This window comes from Kogia breviceps, chromosome 1 (assembly GCF_026419965.1).
Source record: "Kogia breviceps isolate mKogBre1 chromosome 1, mKogBre1 haplotype 1, whole genome shotgun sequence".
NCBI classification, from domain to species: Eukaryota; Metazoa; Chordata; class Mammalia; order Artiodactyla; family Physeteridae; genus Kogia; species Kogia breviceps.
Genome location: NC_081310.1, coordinates 59,862,094 through 59,885,552, shown reverse-complemented (window position 1 = coordinate 59,885,552; position 23,459 = coordinate 59,862,094). Strand labels below are relative to the sequence as shown.

The following is a 23,459-nucleotide window of genomic DNA, read 5'->3' as shown; positions in this document are numbered from 1 at the left end:
GTGGAGAAAAGGGAACCCTCTTGGCACTGTTGGTGGGAATATAAATTGATACAGCCACTGTGGAGAACAGTATGGTGGTTCCTTAAAAAACTACTACTGGGCATATACCCTGAGAAAACCATAATTCAAAAAGAGTCATGTACCACAATGTTCACTGCAGCACTATTTACAATAGCGAGGACATGGAAGCAACCTAAATGTCCATCGACAGGTGAATGGATAAAGAAGATGTGGCACATATATACAATGGAATATTATTCAGCCATAAAAAGAAAGTTATTTGAGTTATTTATAGTGAGGTGGATGGACCTAGAGTCTGTCGTACAGAATGAAGTAAGTCAGAAAGAGCAAAACAAATATCGTATGCTAACATAAAAATATGGAATCTAAAAAAAAGTGGTTCTGAGGAACCTAGGGGCAGGACAGGAATAAAGACGCAGACGTAGGGAATGGACTTGAGGACATGGGGAGGGGGAAGGGTAAGCTGGGATGAAATGAGAGAGTGGCATGGACATATATACACTACTAAATGTAAAATAGATAGCTAGTGGGAAGCAGCCGCATAGCACAGGGAGATCAGCTCGGTGCTTTGTGACCACCTAGAGGGGTGGGATATGGAGGGTTGGAGGGAGACACAAGAGGGAGGAGATATGGGGATATATGTATATGTATAGGTGATTCACTTTGTTATACAGCAGAAACTAACACACCATTGTAAAGCAATCAGACTCCAACAAAGTTGTAAAAAAAAAAAAAAAATGCTGTGATAAGCTCTGTGCTAGTACCAAGAATGGGAGCTCCAAAGTGCCAGCAAGTCCAGACTCTGCTAGGGTGGGCAAAGGACGAACAGTTGCCCAGGACAAAGCTGAGGAGTCTCTTTGTCTTTGAGCTCTGATGCCTCCCCTTATACTCAGTGCCCCTCATGCTCAGGCGCTTCTCCCCCATGATTCCCCAAGGACCAAAGTGACCTCTCTCGTAGTCCTTCCAGAATCCCTTCACTTGATTTACTTTATGGAGGTGGATACCTCCCAGCCTGTCCCAGCTATTTGCATTTGACAGACATATATTAGTGGTACAAGATTGAGCTATGAAATGGAGCAGGTCTTTTATGTGGCTGCAATCAGATTTCAGTTGGGGCTGTAGTCATCTGAAAGCATGATTGGGCTGGACCACCAAGATGGCTCCCTCACATGGCTGGCTGTTGAGGCTGACTGTCATCTGGGAGCTCATCTGGGGCTGTCAACCAACATGTGGCCTGTCCATGAGACTTGAGCTTTTCACAGCATGGTGGCTTATTTCTGAGGGAGAGAGAGTGTTCCACGGGCAAGAATTCCAGGCAGAAGCTACAAGGCTTGTGATGACTACCTTTGGAAGTTCCAGGATGTCACTTTTGCTTTATTCTATTGTTCAAGTCACTATAGTCAGCCTACTTCAAGGGGAGGGGAATTAGACTCTATTTCTTGATGATGTGTGACAAGACCACTTTGTAAAACAGCATGCTGGATGGGTGATATGGTTGTGACCATCTTTGGAAAATGGATAAAACTCTATAGAACCCTACCTAAAAATGTCAGCTCCCTGCCCTGATGCTTCCCATGTCCCTTTCCTGCTTTATTTTTAAAATCTCTAAGAATACATAGCAAATACTAGGCACTCAATATGACAACTAATTCCAAAATATGTTGAATGAATCATCAATCCACTAATAATATCTCAGGTGCTGTAATCGGCACAGGGACTGTGCACCTAGTACAGTGCTTTGCCCTTTTAGAGCCTCAATACATGTGTGATGGATTACCAAACTTAAAAATGCATAGAAAATAAAAACATCTCACTGCCTAATAAAAGCCAGTCACTGTCAAGAGCTTAGACTGTAGCAGCATTCAATTTTCCTACAGTCCAACATTTCATACATTATACAGCCCTAAACCACTGTTTGAAGAATTTGGTCTTTCATACTTTAGCTGAGAGCCAGTGACTTCGATCTGTCATACAGCGGCAGAGCCACTGGGAAAAATGGCCTGCGCCCAGCCAAGGGCACAAAGCAGAGTGTTTGCGGACCAAGGTCTATGGCATCAAAGAAAGCTAGGTGGTCAGGTTGGGGTGCCCCCGCTCAGCTCAATCCTTTTAGCCCTGAGGGACTTGCGATGGGTATTGGGAGGTAAAGCACCTCTTTGTGCCTCCCATTTCCTCACCCTTTTCTCAATGGACGTTGGCTATGGCCTTTGGAAGCTAGGTCTTCCCATTGGATTCTGCTTTTGTATGTTTAAGTAGAAAAATTTTCCCATGCTGTGTTCAAAAACATATTATCTTTATTCTTAACTTAGTTTAAGGTGTAATTTTTAATATTTAGATCAATAATCAGTTTGGACTTATTTTGGTATATACTGGACTAGAATTAAAAAAATCTTTCCCAAATGTCCTGACACCATTTATTTAATAATCTATCCTTTCCCATTGATTCATGATGCCAGTTTTGTCTTATACTTTTTAGTGGTTTTGAAGCAAGAGAACAACAAACCTATGTTTTAGAGAGAATACTGATTGCAAGAGATAGGAGCAGAATACTTGCTGCTAGAGCCACCTCAGATGTTAATTTGAGAAACACAAGGTGTTGGTTGGTTTTGATCATTTCTTCTGGGGGCGGGCACTGATTCTAGGGTGGAGGAGCAGGGGAGGTTCAAGCAGGAAAGCTGAGCTCAAAGTGTGGTCTGTGGACTTCCAGGGTCCAAGGTGTTTTCAGGGGCTCTGAGAGATCAAACATATTTTCATAAAAATACTAAGAGGTTATTTTACTTTTTCACTGTGTTAACATTTGCACTGATAGTACAAAAGCAGCAGTGGGTTTTTACTTACCAACAGTTTTCTGCTGATAACTTAGCATGAATCAAGGCAGTGGTACCAAACTGTGCTAATAATAGTCATTGTGTTCTTCACTGTCATGTGCTCACAGTAAAAGAAAAAGAAAGAAAGAAAGGAAGAAAGAAAACCAGTTTCAAGAAGAATGCTCTGGATGAGGCAGTAAAAAGCATTAATTTTATTAAATCTCCATCCTTGAGTATGGAGATTTAATCTTTTAAATATTCTGTGTGACAAAATGGGAACTGCACATAAAGCACTTCTGTGTGCTGAAGGACAATGTTTTCTCAGGGAAAAGCACTGTGTGTTTGTTTGAGTTTCAAGCTGAAATAGCTGCTGTTTCACAGAACACCACACTTACTTCAGGGAAGGACTGACAAACATGGTTACCCAGCCTTGAGTATTTGGCAGATATTTTCTCTTAAATGAATGAAGCGAGCTTGTCACTTCAAGGAAATAATCTGACTGTATTTGTTGCCACTGACAAAATATGAGTGCTCAAGAAAAAAACAGAATTTTAGAAAACCTGTATCCACTACTCATTTTCCTCCTTTTTCTTACATCATGAGTTTGACAGTCTCCCCAAACTTAACGATTTTTCTGATGAGATTAATAGTGATATTAATGAATATGGATTTTTAAACATTGTGTAATTGAGTGAGTTAACTTTTTGAAGATCTGTGTAATTCAGTAGACCAGTATTTTTCAGATAATTGGTGCATGATGTTACAAAGTCATGCATGGGTAAAAGCCATTTAAAGTGCAAGATAGGCTAATGGATTTTAGCCTAACAGAGTATGAAAATTGATATGATTTCAGGTTCCACATTGCAGCTAACATTTTTGTTATCTGAATTGTGGGCAATTTATTTGCTTTTAACTGTAAAATATGCATAACATAAAATATGCATAACATAAAATTTATTAACCATTATTAAATGTATAGTTGAGTGGCATTAAGTACATTTACATTGTTATGCAATTATCACCACTCTCCATCTCCAGAACTTTTTCATCATCTCATACTGAAACTCCATTCCCATGAAGTAGTAACTCCCCATTCCCCTCTCCCACCAGGACCTGAAAAAGCTATTAAAGTATGTCCACCTTTTCTGGGACTTCCCTGGTGGCACAGTGGGTAAGAATCCGCCTGCCAGTGCGGGGGAAATGGGTTCGATCCCAGGTCCGGGAAGATCCCACATGCCATGGAGCAACTAAGCCCGTGCACCACAACTACGGAACCTATGCTCTAGAGCCCGCGAGCCACAGCTACTGAGCCTGTGCGCCATAACTACTGAAGCCCACACACCTAGATCCAGTGCTCCGCAATAAGAAGCCATCACAATGAGAAGCCCACACACTGCAACGAATAGTAGCCCCCGCTTGCTGCAACTAGAGAAAGCCCTCGTGCAGCAACGAAGACCCGACACAGCCAAAAAAAGAAGAAAAATGTTTCCCTTTTCTAACTATATGTCTGTGTGAGGCTGGATTTTCTTCATATACTTCAATTTAGACAACTTATCACAACAGATTGAATGCAGAAGCTGATATAAGGAGTGATCTTCATTAGTTTCCCATTACTGTGTAACAGATATCCACAACCATAGCAACTTAAAACAACACGCACTTATCAGTTTCCAGGAGTCAGGAGTCTGGGTTCAGGTGAGCTTCTCAGGATCTTTGCCCAGGGTCTCACAAGGCTAAAATCAAGACATTACCCAGAGGTGCAATCTTACCTGAGGCTCAGGGATCCTCAACCAAATGCGTAGGTTATTGGCTGAATGCAGTTGGCAAAATTTGTAGCACCAAAGTCCCTGGCTCACTGTTGGCCAGGGACTGCTCTCAGCAGCCAGAGGCTACCCACAAGTCCTTGGCACGTGACAACATTGGTCCTTGCCTGTCACAACACTGAAGCTCACTTCTCCAAAGCCAGCAGGAAAATCTTACTCCAGGGATTTCCCTGGAGGTCCAGTGGTTAAGACACCGCACTCCCAACGCAGGGGGCCTGGGTTCTAACCCTGGTCAGGGAACTAGATCCCGCATTCTGCAACTGCAGATCCCACATGCCACAACTAAGACCTGGCACAGCCAAATAAATAAATAAATATTTTTTAAAAAAACCTTCAGTCTGCTATGATGGAGTCTTGTATAACATAGCATAATCACGGGAGTGACTATATCCTCACCTTTGTCAGATTCTTTTGGCAAGAAGCAAGTAACAATAAATGGAGTATAACCTTTAAAAATTGTGAATCACTAGGTTGTACCCCTGAAACTTACATCATATTATACATCGACTATACCTCAATAAAAAAAAAGAAGCAAGTAACAGTTTCTCCCTCATTCCCTTGACTCATTGGGGTCACCTTAGGGTGTGTCCATCATTCCAGACTCTAAAGATACATGCAAAAATGTAAAACAATGCCACTCTTCTTCTCTTCCTATTTAAAAAATGTGTAATTAAAAATATGTTATTCATGCTAATATGTAATGAGTTTCTAGTTTTTTAAATCAATTAGTAAAGCATTATACTTTTCAATTTAGTGTCTAATAAAGTAAATATTGATGATATAATCCACATAAACAACAGCTCTTTGGGCTCTTTAATATATTTTAAGAGTATAAAGTGTCCTGGGAGAACTGTTAATATAAGTAATCCTAATGGCAAACAGATTATGAACACCAAATAGCTGGAGTTTTCCAAATGCTTTTGCTGACCCACAGAAATGCATGTTACATTGTGACCCAGTATACATACACATATGCATATACATATATACACAAATGCGTAACCAAGGCAAAAGTTTCATGAAGTAATACTTATGTGTAGTGCACATTTCTACTCGATTGTTTGTCTTCTAAAAGTTCCTGGTCACAGTCCAACACATTGATTTCATAAACCACTCAATAGTTCAGGACCTGAAGTCTGAAAATTCTGACTGATCATTAGAACCACTTGAAAAGCATTTAAAAATATAGATTTCCAGGGCTAATAACTATTTATATGAACAGGCAAGGTCAAGGAAAGACTGAATCTATGTTTCTCCTCCCTTGAAACACTGCTGTGAGAACAAGGCTGGGTGGTTATTTTTCTGATGATTAACTGATTTTGACCACCAAAAGACTGAGTCATGAGAGGTACACATTCTGTGTTATTCAGCATCAGACAATAAATTCTAAGCAGAAGTGTCTCCAGGCAAAGAGAAGAGGTTACTGAAGTGTCCAGGGCTGTGCTTCTGGCAGCTCTGAGTTTGCTCCATTGTTCCTGGTGGGTAGGATCCTGCTGGGAAAGAATCAGTTTTCCAGGAATCCAGAGAAATGGGTTAAAGTCACTGCCACAGAGGCAGGAGGCCTCTGCAGCTGATGAGAAAGGGGTTCACGTTCTGGTATGACCTTGGAAAAGTCATGAACAATCTAAACCTCTGCCTCCTAATCCATAAAGTGAGAAGAAAAGTGCCTGTCTGGCTGTGTCATTTGTGCGGGTCTGTGAGGTGCTGGTGCCTGGCACACGCTGTAAGTGTCCCAAGACGGCAGGTGGTTTCCTTGCTGCCCTTGGCGGTGGTGTGCCATTTGAAGTCGGCCAAGTCACTGAGGTCCCGGGCACACTGGAAACAGTGCTGCTGGCTCGTCTACCTCCCAGGGTTGGTGTGAAGGTCAAATGAGAAAATGGAAGGAAGGAAGAAAATGTGATGTGCTGTTAAGAGGAGGCACCCAGAACAGAGCTGGGGAACAGAACCTATGCCGTGGCGACAGGCCCTGGGGACCCAGAGGTTAGGTGAGCAGGTGCAGAGCAGGAGCACACACGTGCCACAGGTCCCAGCAAGGAGCCTCTGAACACGTGGGGTGGGACACAGGGAATAACCCCCTTCTGGTTGCAGGCGCTTCGTGTGCCTTAATCTCAACTCATCCCACCACAACAACGTCATGGAAATGTTACTACTCAAATGAGAAAACTGAGACTCAACCAGGGTGAATAACCGGCCAAGGTCACGCAGCTTGTAGATGACACTGTAGATGCCCCGCTTGTGCAGCTGGGAGAGGATGGGATGCTGCAGCAGCTGCTGCCCAAACTTGCCGATGGGGGTGCCCTGGCTGCTTGGGGCTGGGAGGGCCAGTGCACTGCTCACCCGTGGGACCCGGCAGCCAGCTGGATGGGCCCTCTAGCTGAGCCTCCCATGACCACCAGGGGGCATTCATGGGACCTTCTGCAGATGAGGAGCTTGGTTCCCAGGACTGGCTTGTGTCTGAAGACTGCCCAGTGGATCAGAGTGTGACACCAGTGACAGCAGCTCCACCCTCCCATTCACCTTTGCCAGCTGCCTCATGGTCATGACACTAGTCACAAGAAGGGAAGAAAGGGTCAGTAGCTCCCCTCCCCAGCCACTCCCTCCTGCCTGCCGGATTCCAACTCTCTTTCTCTCTCTCTCTCTCTCTCTCTCTCTCTCTCTCTCTCTCATACAGACTCATGAATAGTTTCTACAACAGACACCAGATAATTGTCATCCTACACAAGTGTATTCTTTCAGGTTTATAAGAAACAGTGCTGATTCCATCATTTTCTCCACCTTCCCAGCTGCTATAAAATGGTATTTGCAGCACTCTTTACAAGAGACATCGCATCTCCAAGCATCTCCTGATGCTGCTAAGCAAAGATGATAAACATCTATGAATAAGCAACCTTGCAACCATCTGTCTCTAACATAAGATAACATAGGTCATGGTAATTTCTCCAAAGTACATCCATCCTCTATTGAGATGAAACCATTCAGGCATGTGGTAAATTCAGATAGATTCAAGATGTAACAACAGAGAATTTCCTGAGTCCCCCAGAAAGAGTAACCTAAAACAGTGGTTCTCAGCCTTGGCTGCACAATGGAATCACCTGGAGAGCTTTAGAAAAACTGATGCCTGGGTTCCATCCCGAGTTTCTGATTTACTTGCTCTCGAGTGCAGCTGGGTGCCAGAGTATTTAAAAGCTTCCTGGATGATCTGATGTGCAGCCAAGCTTGAGAACTACAGATCTAAAAGATTAGGGAAATTGGGCTCAAGAACAATGATTAAAGGACCAGATCTGGTTATTCCAGAGGAAGGAAGGTGACAGCTACTCTTCGCTGTCTCCCATCGACTTTCTGGTATTTGTGCTAATTGAAGGGAAGACTGTCATTAACACCTGTCAGATCTTACATTTGAAAGTTCTTTTATAGTTTGCAAAGCATTTGATCTTATGTTAACCTCTCCACAATCCTGGGAGGTAGGCAGGGTAACCATGCTTACATGAGAAACAGAAGCCTCAGAGAGCTGAGTGATTTACAAAGACATAAGTGGGAGAACCATTTTGGGAGAACCATTATCCAGGATTTCTGGCAGCCCAAAAGTCCAAACAATTTTATTTGCACTATTAAACTCCTTTGTCCTCCCTGAAGCAGAACAAAATCTGTTCATGGGTAAAAGATAGGAAACCTTTTAAGAGAAGATGAAATGACAGGAAAAAAAACAACCAAAATGAAAAGTTCCTCAGAAAGCAGATAACAGGGAGCTGTCTTCATATGAGGGACAAGGAGCAGTTAAAAATAAAGTTATTGCTTTATTTTTTCCTGTGTATATAGGGCAGAAGATTAATATGGCAACAGAAGGTTAGATAAGCGAAGGAACTTTCTAGCTTTCTCAAATCCATGAGCCCTTCAGCTGGAATCTTATATGTAGCCCTTGAAACAAGAATAAAGTGGGATGGGGGACTCTAATTACCTCAGTATGGGATTGAAGGTAATATTAAGTTCTTTGAGAGAACTAAAATGATTTTACAGGAGTCAGTAACAAGGAAAACCGTTTTAATAGTAAGCTATTCAAATTTGCAAAGAATAGGTCTCTGAGAGCTTTGAGATATTAGGTTGCTCTCATTCACAGCCAGAGTAAACTTTGGAAGCTGTTTTTTTGCAAGAACATCTTATGTGTTTTCCCATCCACTTTCTTTTAGCAACAGCATCCCCCTTTTTCACTTCATGTGATCCTAGTGGAGCTGCATTCTGGTGCTCCAGGCCCTCAGGTGGGCTCATGAATCACCAGCAATGGTAACTGGTCCAAGGGTGGCATGCATCCCAAGCAGGTGCTATCACGGTGTGTGTTGGTCACAGATCAGTAACCCTAGCATCTGCAAAGAAAACCCCCAAATCTCAGTGGTTTAACAAATCAATGTGTATTTGTAGTTCACATAAGTCCAATGTGGCCTTCCATGTGGTCATTCAGAGACCCAGACTCCTTTCATCCTGTGGCTCTCCTCTCTTTGGGAGCCTCAGAGCCCTCTCTGTTCAGCTAGAAAATGGGAAAAGAGGACAGAGAATCACTTTGGGGAGGTTTTTATGAACCAAACAAGAAGTGGAGCCTCCCACATCTGCTCACATTCCATTGGCCAGACTCACTCACATGGCAGGGGAGGCTGGACTGCCATCTAGTTGTGATCCCAAGAGGCTCGGTGACCAGCTAGCCAGGCTCTGCCACAGGGCCTTTCTCTAGGATTGGTATAGGGAGGTTGGGGTGCTAAACTGGGGTCATGTCAGCCTGGAGCGCCAGCAGCCGTCTTTCCTGGATGCAGAGGGGAAGTGTGACCTCCTAGAAGAAAAGTAAACCACCACACAGAGGGAGGCAGGGCCAGGAGAGGGAGAGCAAGAAAAGAAGAAGAAGGGGGTCAGGGAGGAGGAGGGGAGGAGAGAGAATACATTCTGCTGCATGAACTCCCCTGGTCACTAACAACCCTGGAATTCTCAATTATGGATGCCATCAGGACCAGCTACACAATTTGCAGCTACATAAGTGCAAAATTAACCTAGGAGCCCCTATTAAAAAATTAGGAATTTCAAGACAGTGACAGCAATGCATTAAACCAAATAAGGGGCCTTTCTGCGTGCAGGGACCCCTATGACTGCACAGGTCACACACCCACAGAGCTGGCCCTGGGGGTTATAGATGCCCTTTGGTGCTTCTGCCAGTTTGATCTGGGTTTCTCTCACCATCAACTAAAACTCCTGATTGCCCTAGACTCTGTTCCCAAGAGGCTGTAAGCTCTCCAGTTTTGGAAATGATAAGAACTCTGCAGTGTGTTCATGAGTCCTAGGGTGGAGCTCTGTATACAGTGGATGTCACTAGATGCTGATTGCCTGGAGGCAGTCAGTAGGCAGGGCCCGGCTGAGCTCTGGAGCTTTCTTTGGGTTCTAGGATTCTATGAATCTACCTAGAGATGTATGTCTTTTGGCAAGAGATATGTTTCCCAAGTTTGTGTATACTTCAGTTCTTTGTAAATTAGATCCTATTTTCAGTACTTACTCTTTAAGGAACTCCGTGGGGAATCGTTTTGTCAGGCCAAGAACCATTTCTTTCAAAAGCGCGGATTTTCCTAAATCGAGTTTGCCTAAAGTGGGGCACACACATGCTGTCACCTAACCCCCTGCTCTCAGTTCCACAAGCAATGCCTGCTCCAAAGAGCCATCTCCGAAGGCTCCAGCCCTGCCCCAATATCTCTGCATACCACCCAGCCCTCACCTCCAGACAAAAATCAAGCTTTCACCAAAGAGGTTGAATCACACACATACCCCTCTCTCCGACCCCTAATGGAGGTGACTGGATTACATGGCACTCTGGCTTCCCTTAGGAAAACATTCCTGGTCATTTCTGTGTCATCTTCTGGCTCCCAGAAAGACTTAATGTAAGCATTTATATGGTCAACCTGACTAGAGCTGATCTAGGCCCGAGCACAGGGAAAGGACAGTATTTCTAGAGTCCTTCCCTGATCCTCTCTCTCCACAGAGAATCTGTTTCTAGGAAGGTCAAAATGTTTAGTAGAAGTGTCTCTCTCAAGACCCACATTGAGCAAGGAAGGGCACTGACAAAATGAGGGATTACAGTCATCCCTCAGTTTCCCCAGGGGTTGGTTCCAGGACCCCCAGGGATACTCAAATCTGTGGATGCTAAAGTCTCTTATACAAAATGGCATAGTATTTGCATAAAATGTAACACACTTTAAATCATCTCTGGATTACTTCTAATACTTAATACATTGTAAGTGCTATGTAACTGCTATGTAAATAGTTGTAAATGAAAGGTAAATGCTGCATAAATAGTTACCAGTGCGTGGCAAATTCAAGTTTCACTTTTTGGAAATTTCTGGAATTTTTTCCCCCAGATCCATGGTTGGTTGAACCTGGGGATGTGAAGCCCATGGATCCAGAGGGCCGTCTTTATAGCACTCTGGATTCATTTCAAGACCACACACACCTGGATCATTTTGATCAAAAGTGCCCTTGGGAAATCTCACCTCCTCCAGGAAGCCCTCCAGAGTAATTCAGAGAAGAGTCAAAAGCTGTTTCGTCTTGTCTGTCTGGAACACCTACAGGTAACCACACCCCTGCCCCGTCTCCTTTATGGTGACTACACATAGAGGTGCTCAGTAAATATTTGATGAATGAATTCTTAAGAAGTGTATTGACCACTTACTATGTGCCTGGCATATCTCGGGAGATACACACTCAAGTCAGACATGGACCCCGGCCTCACAGAACAAACAATCTAATGAATGATGTCGATACATCATAAACCCCTCAATTCTCACTCACAGCTTCATTCAGCCCCTGTCCTGTGTGAGCTCCAAGTTGGTGTTCACATTCACCCAAGCATTAAGGCACATTTTAAAGTTCGTACTCTGTGCCCAGAAGGTGGTGGAGACCCAGAGATGAAAGACCTGGTTCCTGCACTTAAGGATTTCACAAACTACTGGAGGCAGTGGCCTGGCAGGGATGGGGAGGAATGAACAGAAAACCACATACATTTCCATCACTGTGTGGTAAGTACAGTGATGAGGATTTTGGGGGCTGCTCTGAGTGCACATAGGATCTATAACGCTGAGAAGCAGTGAGGCATGTGGAAGGAAGCCTGGCTTCCAGTCCACGTGGGCCACTTGCTTGTAACCTGAGATAAAACATAATGCACCTCACCACAGGGTCACGAACAAATGAGATAAGGTGGATAAACTGTAAAGGACCATTCAAATGTTAATTATTAAAGGAATTTTCTTGCTGACAAAGCCATTTCTGTCCATAGCAATATAGTTGGACTGGCTGATTTGAATAAAAGATGTATTTCTCCCATCCCTGAAGCTGCACTTTGGAGCAACTCAATTTCCTACTGCCTTGATTTCTTTTCTACTAAGGAGAGGCTAACCTCAATCCACTCTGCCCTGTGTTCCGAAGCCTGGATACTTAGTGAGAGCCTCGCAGAGGCCCACAGCCCCAAGCAAGGGCCAGAAGTAGTTCTAAGCAGTTAGCTTCAGGACTTGGCTACATGGAGAGGAATGACTTGTTCCTGGAGTGGAATTCTCCCCACACACCAAATGCTAGCTGGGAGGGGAGACCGGGCTAGAGAACTTCCAAGCTTGACTGCAGGGCTTTGGGAGTGTTTCATTTGTTCCAGCAAGGGATTTGTAATTGGAATGCAACACAATCAAATGTGCTAGAAAACACTCCAACTTCTGTTAGCTTTTGAATGCCTTTCTCTGTAATACAAAAACTCTTGGACATCTTTAGAAACTTTAAAAAATCATTTTGCTATTTTTGCCTTGATTATGATAAAGTCATGATTTTTAGTCAGTTTTTATTTTTAGATTAGCATCTTATGAAATATAATAATGCTAATTTAATACAGTAGGTAATATTCATAAGGAAGCAGATGCCAATTTCTCTATTTAACAAATGAAGCAAGGTGTTAAACTGATTTAAAATAACTGTCTAAAAATGATTTGTTGAATAAATTTTCAAATCACCTATTGTGTTTCATTGGGGAACCACATGAATATTAAGACAGACTGAAATTTCACTGCGTGTTGAATGATGGCATCAAAAACAGATAAAGTTTTTTCACTACCTACTATAGAATTCTTGAGATTTCCCTCGAGTTATTTTGATAAATTTTAGTGTTTTGTTTCTAAATGGCAAGAAAATAGGAGAAGGTTTTCAGTTGCTGTTTGCATGCGTGTCTCAAAAAATAAGACACATAGGGCTTCCCTGGTGGTGCAGTGGTTAAGAATCCGCTTGCCAATGCAGGGGACATGGGTTCGAGCCCTGGTCCGGGAAGATCCCACATCTCACGGAGCAACTAAGCCCATGCGCCACAACTACTGAGCCTGCGCTCTAGAACCTGCAAGCCACAACTGCTGAGCCCGTGTGCTACAACTAGTGAAGCCCGCGTGCCTAGAGCCCATGCTCCGCAACAAGAGAAGCCACCATGATGAGAAGTCCACGCGCACCGCAACTAGAGTAAGCCTGCACACAGCAACGAAAACCCAACACAGCCAAAAATAAATAAATTTTAAAAAATAAGACACATAGATGTGAAGAGTATTTTCACCAAATGAAAAGTCAAATTAGATATACTATCTATATTTATTTATTTATTTATTTTGCAGTACACGGGCCTCTCACTGTCATGGCCTCTCCCGTTGCAGAGCACAGGCTCCAGACGCGCAGGCTCAGCGGCCATGGCTCATGGGCCCAGCTGCTCCGCGGCATATGGGATCTTCCCGGACCAGGGCACGAACCCACGTCCCCTGCATTGGCAGGTGGACTCTCAACCACTGCGCCACCAGGGAAGCCCTATATTGATTTTTTTATGTTACTTTTCAGGGTATTAGAGAATTTTGCTTGCTCTGGAAGAACTTTAATCAAATGAAAAAAACAAGGATCTGAGTAAAGAGCATCCTTAGGCTAATTTGCAGAATTGTTATCATTTATGTGCAGCCATTAACTTATTGCATACTAACACTCATGTTTCATAAGCACTCTTTTAAAACAACATTTTATTGTGGAATTAAATAAACACTATATAACCAAGAATAAAACAAGCTACAACTTTCTTGTCAATATGTGGGGCTTGATTAGATCCTCATTCAAAGAAATAAACTGCAAAGATCATTGGTTGGGAATAGGAAAATTTGAATATGGTTTGGGTATTAGATGATACTAAGGAATTACTGTTAATTTTGGGGGGAGTGATAGTATTGTATTGTAGTTACACAGGAAATTTTTCTTATTCCTTTGCAGTGTATCCCGAAGTATTCAGGGGTAAAGTAGTATGACGTCTAGGATTTGTTTTAAAATACTTCACCAAAAAATAGAAAAGCAAATACGGTAACATGTTAATAACTTTTAAACCTTGGTGATGGGCATATGGAAACTCCTTACACTTTCCCCTCTACTTTTCTGTGTCTGAAAATGTTCATAAGGCGAAAGAAGTGAATAAAAAATAAACCGCAAAGCAAAAGAAAATGTAATCATGGAGTGGTCCCACACCCACTGGCTCCCTCTAGTGGCCAGTGGTGTTGAGCTGAGTGCAAACAGACTACCCAGTCTGGAGCGCTCAACACATCGCCTCCATCTGCCACCAGCCACCCTCACACTAACAAGGAGGCTCTCAAACTGTTTTGTTCTTTCATTTGTTGTTATTGGGCTTGTAAGGCTAGAAATTGAGGCCTCATTACTCCCTTTAATGACCTGAATCCAGAGGAGTAACCTCATGGGTTTGAGTGCCACCAGCTGGGATTCCCTGCAGTAGGATGACTGGAGTCTGAAGCTGGTGGGGGTCTGTCTGAGTTGACGGACGTGGGCAGGAAAGGCTTTCATGGGAGGCCAAAATTTGTTTATATCAGTTGTTCTTGTTGTTACAGTTAAAGTACACACCAGCCAATAAAACTTAAGTGCAGAATTCCTGTCAGACAACCCACACATGTCACCAAAAAAAGTGAACACAGCTTGCACCTGCATTAAAAGTTTGGCAATTGAATGAACTTATTTGTGTCTTAGAATGTATAAGATGTTTAATGTGTGTATGTTTATTTAAGTGATTCTCAACTTTCACCGATCGTGTTAATGAGCCAATCAACTTCTTCATCATGATGGCGTTGGATGAGAGGTTTTCCACCATCCTATGATTCTCTGTCCAGATATGAGTGAAAATATCCAAAACAAGATCATTAAAAAAAAATTTTTTTTCCCACTAAGCTTTGTCAGGGAATATATAGATTTTCCCCCTGTTGATTTGTCTCCTCCTGGCATTTTATTTAGACTAACATTAAGACTCACTTGCAGGCTTCGTGCTCCGGTCCGGGAAGATCCCACATGCCGTGGAGCGGCTGGGCCCGTGAGCCATGGCCGCTGAGCCTTGGCCACTGAGCCTGCGTGTCCAGAGCCTGTGGTCCGCAACAGGAGAGGCCACAGCAATGAGAGGCCCGAGTGCCGCAAAAAAAAAAAAAAAAAAAAAAAGACTCACTTGCATTATCTGAGCATGCACTGAGAGTTGGGGGCAGACATGTCCGCACCCATCCCGCCACACCCAGCTTCAGCCCAGAGTGTGTGGGGAGGCTGCCTGGTCTTCCAGATTTGCCATTGTTGATCCACACATTGGATAATCCACATGCACATCATCAAGATCTAACCGGTTATGGGTTCCCAGGTGGCACAGTGGTTAAGAATCCATCTGCCAATGCAGGGGACACGGGTTCGAGCCCTGGTCTGGGAAGATCCCACATGCCATCGGGCAGCTAAGCCGTGTGCCACAACTACTGGACCTGCACTCTAGAGCCCACGTGCCACAACTACTGAAACCCACACGCCTAGAGCCCATGATCTGCAACAGGAGAAGCCATCACAAAGATAAGCCACTGCAGTGAGAAGCCTGCTCACCGCAACGAAGTGTAGCCCCCGCTCGCTGCGAAAAAAGATCTAACCAGTTAGAAATGGAAGGACAGTGAAGCCTGTAAGGAGGTTCCGGACACTTCACTTCTGTGCCTTGAGGTCATTAGAGCTTTGGGCATCACTTTATCTGAAGAAAGTCAAAGAGCAGGCACAACCAGACAGAGAAGGGACCCTGGAGTCAAAGACCTGGCTCTCTGGAGCAGTGAGTCAGAAGGCCTTGAAGCTTAGCTTCTGGAAGCAGCTGCTGGGGACTGGCCACCTCCCATGTGATGACACTGTCGAGTGGGGTAATGGCAACCCACCTCTGTCCCCAGCTACTACAGACCTCCACACCAGTGCCAGGGAGAGAGACGGGTCAGACCACAAGCAGGTGGAGATTAGCCACTGAACCTGTCCCATCAGAGCCCAGGACTCAAGGACTCAGGAGCAGAGACTTACATGTATGGGAACAGTCTCACCACCCATGGGGATCTGGCTGCAGTCAATGGTGGCAGAAGCCTGACCCTCTCTGAGCCTCAGTTTCCTCATTCACTAGTTGAGGAGAGTGGACCTGTGATCCCTTTCAGCTCTGCCCATCCACCAGGCTGTGACCCACCTGCGGCGCTGAGACAGACCAGTCACCAGCAGAGAATGGACACCAGCCAACAGGTCCCTCATCATTACCCAGGGAGAGGGGGTGAATGGGACATCCCTAAGTTGGGGTAAGAACTCATGATTTGGCAAAAGGCAGGACAAGTCTTCCCATTCCAGACAGAAGCCGAAGATGGGGAGCGGGTGGTGGTCTGTCTGCCCAAGCCCTGAATCTCTGCGGGGCGGGGAAGGGTCCACTCCAGCCGACTGGTGCAGGGGAGCAGGAGATTGTTGCTGCAGCTCCAAGCCCTGAGTCTAGGCCTCGTGGTCCGTGGGAGAGGGCGGGCGGGGAGGGGTTGCTCCATCTTGAGGGAGTGTCCCGGGACGGGGCGGTCTCTGGCCCCGCATCAGGGGCAGGGCGATGGGGAGGTTGCAGGACCCAGGATGACCCCGGCTTATCATGCCCCGCACCCCCCCCACTCCCCAGAGGTGGCTCTGCTCCCGGGCAGGAGAGGCGGGGGTCAGTCCTCTTTTTGTGCGCGGAACTCGGGCATGCTCCAGGTCCGGGGCGGCGGCGGCGCGTCCCGCTCCACGTCCTGGGAGATGGTGCGGATGTCGCTGGCGAAGGGCGTGATGCGCGCGCGGCTCCTGAAGGTGGCCAGGCTGCCGCGGGGCCGCAGGCTCCACTGCCGGGTCAGCTTGTGCGCCGCCTCCTCCTGCTTCATCCTCTCCAGGACTTCCTGTAGCACCGAGCGGAAGAGCCGGGACACCTCCTGCACCTCGGGCTCCTGCTCTGCCATCAGCTGCCGGAACCTGGGTGCGGAGGCGGGGAGAAGAAGAGGGAGCGTGGCACGTGGCCGGTGTCTCACCCCACGGGCGTCCCTGGACACCCCCGTGGACAACTCCTGTTCCCTCCCCTTCCCCACTTCCTGTGAAGTGGATCAGAACCCTCCCCACCCCCCTCGTGCTCCAGCCCATCCGGAGTTCCAGCTCTTCCACTTCTGGCCTCCATGAGACTCCTTGAGACTCAGCTTCCTCGTCTGTAAACTGGGGTCATCATAGCTACCTTTTTGTGAGGTTTAATGCGCTAACATCTGTAAAGATCCTGGCACTCACCTCGGGTTATCGATGCAGTAGTTGCGACGGACGCCCACTGCTCTCTGGGACTTTTCTGGCTAACACTCTCCCACCGTTCTGCCCTCACTGGCCAGCATGATCTCTCTGAAATGTATGTCCGAGTATGTCACTGCCCTGTGATATTCCTTCTATAGCTTCCCGCCACCTCCTGGGTGAGGGTGAGCTGTTTGGCCACGCACACCGGGCTCCCTGCTACTTCCCTTGTCTGTGTTGCAGCCAGGAGTGTGGCCCCAGGTTCTCCTGGATGCCAAGCTGTTTCCTTTGCCAAAAATGTTTCTGGCTTGGAGCTCCAGAATGAAGGATAGCTAGCAAGTCCGTGCGATACCTAATTTCCTCCACCACATTGAATCAGGACTTCTCAGACCTTTCAGCAGTGAGACAGGAAATGTGATGCGACAATCATCATATAAGCATGCCCAGCCTCCCCCTCATGTATGAGGTTTGGTTGCTTTGCCAGCCTAGATTCTCTCAGCACCACTCCCATGACCATCCCCACCCCTGTCCCCAGGGTGCTTCTGGAACTAGATACATTGGGGGTCTTCCATGGTGCAGAATAAGAAAAATGGGGGAGGGTAAGATTCCCAGCCTGGAAGAAGAAGTGGGGTGTGATATAAGACTACAAAACCCAAAGGAGTATGAATAGGACTGAAGAAGGAGGAGTTTTTAAGGGGGATTTTGAAGAAGAAGATGTGCAATAGATGCATCTGTCGGTTAAAGAGATGGGTGAGGGAAGATTTGGGGATACTAAGGGGGACTTTAAGATGTTTTACTGTGGATCTGTATTCCTTTACTAGTGTTCAAGAAATGCAGGTAAAGAACTTTAGCTTTGAGATTACTTTTGGCTCTTGGACTCTGCTTCCTTGATTTCAGCACGCATCCAACTGAGACTGGACCATGTAGGTCACAGCTTTACTAAGGTTACACTGATATGCAAGAACATGACTATACTCAAGCTCTAAATGTCCAGTGCCCTAGGGCTCTGAAACCTTCACTCACAAGCACTCGCACACACACGCGCGCGCACACACACACACACATTCCTTAGACAAGCTAGTGTGAAATAGGATAATTGAGAAACCAATTTTGGAGACCTTATATGGGGAAACCTCTCTCAGAAGGTAATATGGAAGATGAACTGGTGAAAGAGAGGGAGCCAGCCACATTACAACCAGGATGGTAACAGTCCAGGGAGGGAGGACAGAAAGCGAGAAGGCGTGGGGTTCTCTCCTATCAAAACTCACATGTTGTTTTTGTTTGGGAAACTTATATTGGTTTGGTTATTTTTTGCACTGTGGGAAGCAGGAGGGGAGGCGGGCTGGGCACAGGCTGGGATGTGGGTGTTTTGGCAGGAGATGGGACACCCTCTGGCGGGGCTTCGGACCTGGGGCCTGAGATTAGCTGTGAACACTTAGGGGCCCGAGGCATGCAGGTCAGGGATCTGGGGGTTCTGCAGCTAGTGGTGACCCCAAACAGAACATAGACTGTACATTTACCAGTAGGTTTGTTTTTTAGACCACGGTTTCTACTGCAAATAAACCTGAGTTCTTTTCTGCAAACAAAAACAAAAACAAAAAATCCTCATGTGCCTCTGGGAGCTGCCTCCCACCTCCCTCTGAGCCCTGAGCCCTGGCCTGGCCTTCCATGGCCTCTTTCAGATTCTTCCCCCTGCCTTGCTCCTTTTAACAGATACCTGGCCCATCCAGGCCCCAGGCTCCAGTCCTGGTAGCCTCAGGCCCCTGTCACTGCTGCCACCCTCCCTGGAGCCTGCAGCCCAACCGCTGGTCCCTGTCCCAGTGCCAGGAGTTACCTGAGGATGGCGGGCCCACAGTAGGATGGGTGGATCTTGGCGCAGACGCCCTCTAGTTGCAGCCTCTCCCCGGGGCTGAGGTCGTAGGTGGGCCGGGGCGCGCTGGCCAGCCAGCTGTAGTCCACTCCAGTGTGGATCTTCCGGGCGGCGTTGCTGCGCCCCCACTGTTGCCTCTCAGCCTCTCGCATCTGCCCCTCCAGCTCCACCATGAGCGTCTCCGGCACCATCTCAGCCGGACTCCGAGACGACAGCCGTGGCGGAGCCTCGTTCCACTGGAGCCATGGGATGTGGGACATGGCCCCCCCAGGCCCTGCTGAGACAGGGCAGGAGTATGTCTTCCTTGGGCCCCTCTGTCACTCAGGGTGGGGAGAACAAGGGGGAGGGAGGAGAGCTGAGACCCGAGCGAGAAGACTGCTCCCCCCTCACAGCTGGGTGGCCTCAAGTAAGTCATTTAACCTCTCTGAGCAGTCATTTCTAATTCTGTAAGACAAGGTAATCTTGCTGTGAGAAGCAGTTGTGAATAAACTTGGGAAGTTCCAAGCACCACATAAAAGTAAGATAATTTCATGGTTATAAAAATCCGTAAAGCATCCAGATGATTGAGACTCCTGAATCCTTGCTAACTCCAAACAAAGACGGAAACAAACTGTTAAAAACAAGACAACAGGCCCAAAATGGAGTCACTTATGCTAAGCCCCACATCACTAAACCAAGACTTAATTACAGTTGCGGCTCTTCCAGAAATGGAATCTTAAACCAGTCAATCAGGAATCACCTGATCAGCACTAGGTAAGTAATCTGCCTGATAGACCACTGCCATCCCCTAAAGGAAAGCGACAACCAACCTGCTTTTTTTTGCCCAGTATAATGTCCTTGTTTTCACTCCCTTCTGCCTATAAAACTGTCTCATTTTGTACAGCTCCTCACAGCTCCTTGATATATGCTAGATTGGATGCTGCCCAATTCAAATAGATTTTTTTGCTCAAATAAACTCATAAAAAAATTTTTAATATGCCTCAGTTTACCTTTTAACAATATTGTATGGCTGAGCATAATCTTATCTCTATGATTTAAGGGGAAATACATACACGCATGCACACACACACACACACACACACACACACACACACACACACACTCAGAACATATGCCTACATCCTGTATCAACATGACAGGAAAACACCCTAAGTTTCTAAATGTCCCCAACCTGGTGCTGAAGGAAGCTTAGGATATTATCCTATAAATGACACAACTTAGTCACCATTCATTCATTCATTTGTTCATCATACATCAATCAGAAGTATGAATTAAGCACAGTGTATGTATCTGTGGAGAAACACAAAACATGAAATCATGTCTGGACCCTGCTCTACAGCAGACACAAGACTTGATGTGTAGAAACCATAACATCAGTGGAAAGAAAGAAATGTGACTGGCGAAGCATAGAGTCAGTATTGTTGGGGTGGGGGAGGGGAAGGAGTGACTCTGGATGATGAAAGGGGTCCTAGAAGGCTTTGTGGATGAAAGAAGGCTGATGGGTAAGTGCAGGCTTCAGACACACGCACATGGAGATGTCCCAGGTGGAGGATCCAGCCATGGTACAAGGTGAGACGTGTGCAAGAAGCATCAGGTGTGACCGCAGGGGTCCTAACTCATCATAGTATTCCCACAGGGTCTTGCTCAGTACAGGTTTGGTGAATGACTGATTGACTAGATGAAAGAATGAGTGAATGAATGGATGGATGGATGGATGAACAGGTGAGCAAGTGAATGGACTGCCATCTCAGGCATGCCCTGCTGCCTGCCGGAAGCGGGTTTGTGCCTCTGACAACAGTGAAGGCAAGCTCCATTCCTGGGCTAAAACCTGAAGTGGGTCTTTGCGGTGGTCCACCTCCCCCTCCTATACCCTTCCCCGCTTCAAGCAGCTCCCCCTTCCATGAGCCAATGGTCCTCTTCCTGCCTAGACCCTCCAGTTGCAGAGAAAAGAGATTCAATGAACTCAGTCTCAACAACATGGTCATGAGGCATGTGTCACCTCCTGGGGGCATATGTATTTTTAGGCAGCTCTCCCACCACCCTGCACCCATGCTGCTTAGCCCAGAGAAATGAATTGTTAATGCTGGAGAATCAGATACAAATGCGAAAATTATTATGAGGTAGCAGTAGCCTTCTGGAGTGGCACAAATCAAGCTTCCGACTTACACATGGAGACTTGAAAACAACCAGCTTCCTTAGCAACCATGGTACTTAGAAAATCTAATAAGGTTCATCCTCCACTTAGTCTGAGCATATCACCAATGGAGGCCTCAGATTATACCCCGACTCCTTTCTGCGAGGTTGGGAGGGAAGGACAGACCATCAGACTCTGCTATTGGGGTCAGGGGCAATTAGGACCTTTTCTTCTCAGCCTTCACTGCTTCATGTGTCCAGAGTAATGTATTTGGGCAATAGTGTGGAGAAGGGGTTGGGAGATGGAGGTGGGCTCTGTCTCGTCCTGAGAGCCCTGAGCCCCAGGAACCTGTGCCTAAGGCCAAGGGATCCGATCAATCAGGCAGAGAGATGTTGTAACTGAATATGTTGTTTTTCCCGGACCGTTTGTATTTTTAAAAGAACACAGGTCAGGTGGTTGCTTGACACCAAAAGAGTGAATGATGTCATTTCAGGTGTTCATTGAGCTCCACTGACGGCATCTCAAAATATGGCTCATGGTCTCAGCAGGGGCTCCTGACTATGCTGGGCCATTTCATAGCTCCATGCCTTGGTCAGTGCCCCTCCTTAGCCTAGACATTTAGTTTTAGGGTCAACTCCCCTCTGAAGACTTTTCTGATACTCCCACCTCACAGGTAGATGTGACTACTCTCTACCTTGAACCCTGACTGAGCTCGGCACAGGCATTTTTCATAGCACCAGGAATACTTTATGGAGTGTGACTAACTATCTCCCCTGACACTGTGTGTCCTATGTAGGCAGGGACTGTGCTTCATTCACCCTTCCATCCCTGGTGCTGGGTACATAGGGCAGTAGGTTCCTAATAAATGCCAAATGAATGAGTGAATGAATGCATGATCAAAGAGCAAGCCCCATGGCTCTGACCTACCCCAAATAAGAGAGCATTTGTCAGGGGTCAAGGGAAAGACAATCTCTCCTCTGGCCCTCATAGCTCCACATTCTCCCCGACACCTGGAGATGCCACCAAGATCTTGTGAATACCTGATGGGGGCCTTGGGCAGCCCTGTGACTTAGCCATGGGGTCACACTCCTTGGTCTACCGGCCACCTTGATTCACCTCCTGGAGCCACCGTCTCGGAACTTGTGTGAGTGCCATACCCCGGCCTTCCTTGAGTTGTGGCTGTTCGCTGGGGCTCTGTCAGAGGTGGTCTCCTCATTTTAATGACCCTCATCCTTTCTCATGTTTCCTATTACTACCTGAATGTTGAGAGTTCCCAAATCAAAATCCATAACCCAGTTGTCCTCCAAGCTACAGGTCAGGGTCTCCACATGCCTCCTGGACACCTCCCCTTGTACGTTCCACTTGCATTTCAACTCAAGCTCCCCATCTCCCTCCCCATTGGCTGCTGCTTCTCCCAGGTTGCCAGCTTGGTGGGGGGCATAGCTTAGTTGACCAAACTGATGCACCATCCCTGTCATGTCCCTTTGCCTCATCTGTCAAATCCTCTATCCAATTCCTATTGATTCTCCCAAATCTGTTCACTCTTTCTCCCTTCATTATTTCAAGCGTTGACCATCTGCCAGATATATTACAGCTGCCTTCTAACTGGAAACCCAGGGCTAATCCTCCCAATCCAATCTCCACTCTATTTTCTTTTCACTATGGTGAAAAAAATAAACACCGTAAAACTTACTATCAGAAGCATTTTTAAGTGTGCAGTACAGTAGTGTTAACAATGCGTTTGTTGTTGTGCAGTAGAACTCTGCAAGTTTGACACCTTGCAAAACTGAAATCCTACACCCATTAAACAGCAATTTCCACTCTATTTTCTGCAGTGTGATCTTTCTAAATCATAAAACTGATCATGTCACTATTTTGTTTTCATTTGATACCATAACACAGTGCATGGGATCTGTGAGCTGTATAAGGGCCCCCTATACAGCTGCCCCCTACCCCCCCAAAGTGTCATTGGCTTAAAAATAGAAATCTATAAACTTGAAATTAATAAATTAATAGTAATTCCAAATCCGAGTTATAAAACTCCTTTCAACTTTTTTATTAAAAAATAACTGTAATGTGGGTTCATTTGATAATGTTTGATGTGATGTGAAGCAAGGCCTTCAATAGTAAAGGCGTCTGGGGCCTGTGAACATCTTCACATCATCCTATATTTAAGCCCTGGGATG

The 23,459-nt window shown here is 46.0% G+C and overlaps 1 protein-coding gene across 1 annotated transcript; it reads right to left on the bottom strand.

Moving 5' to 3' along the window:
* Positions 1-16,636: 16,636 nt before the first annotated feature.
* Positions 16,637-19,399, bottom strand: RD3 (RD3 regulator of GUCY2D). Its single transcript, XM_059076342.2, has 2 exons — positions 19,104-19,399; positions 16,637-16,972 (listed from the first exon to the last, which is right to left on the bottom strand). The coding sequence occupies exons 1-2, from the start codon at positions 19,397-19,399 to the stop codon at positions 16,681-16,683; spliced, it is 588 nt and encodes a 195-aa protein (XP_058932325.1). The 3' UTR covers positions 16,637-16,680.
* Positions 19,400-23,459: the final 4,060 nt, after the last annotated feature.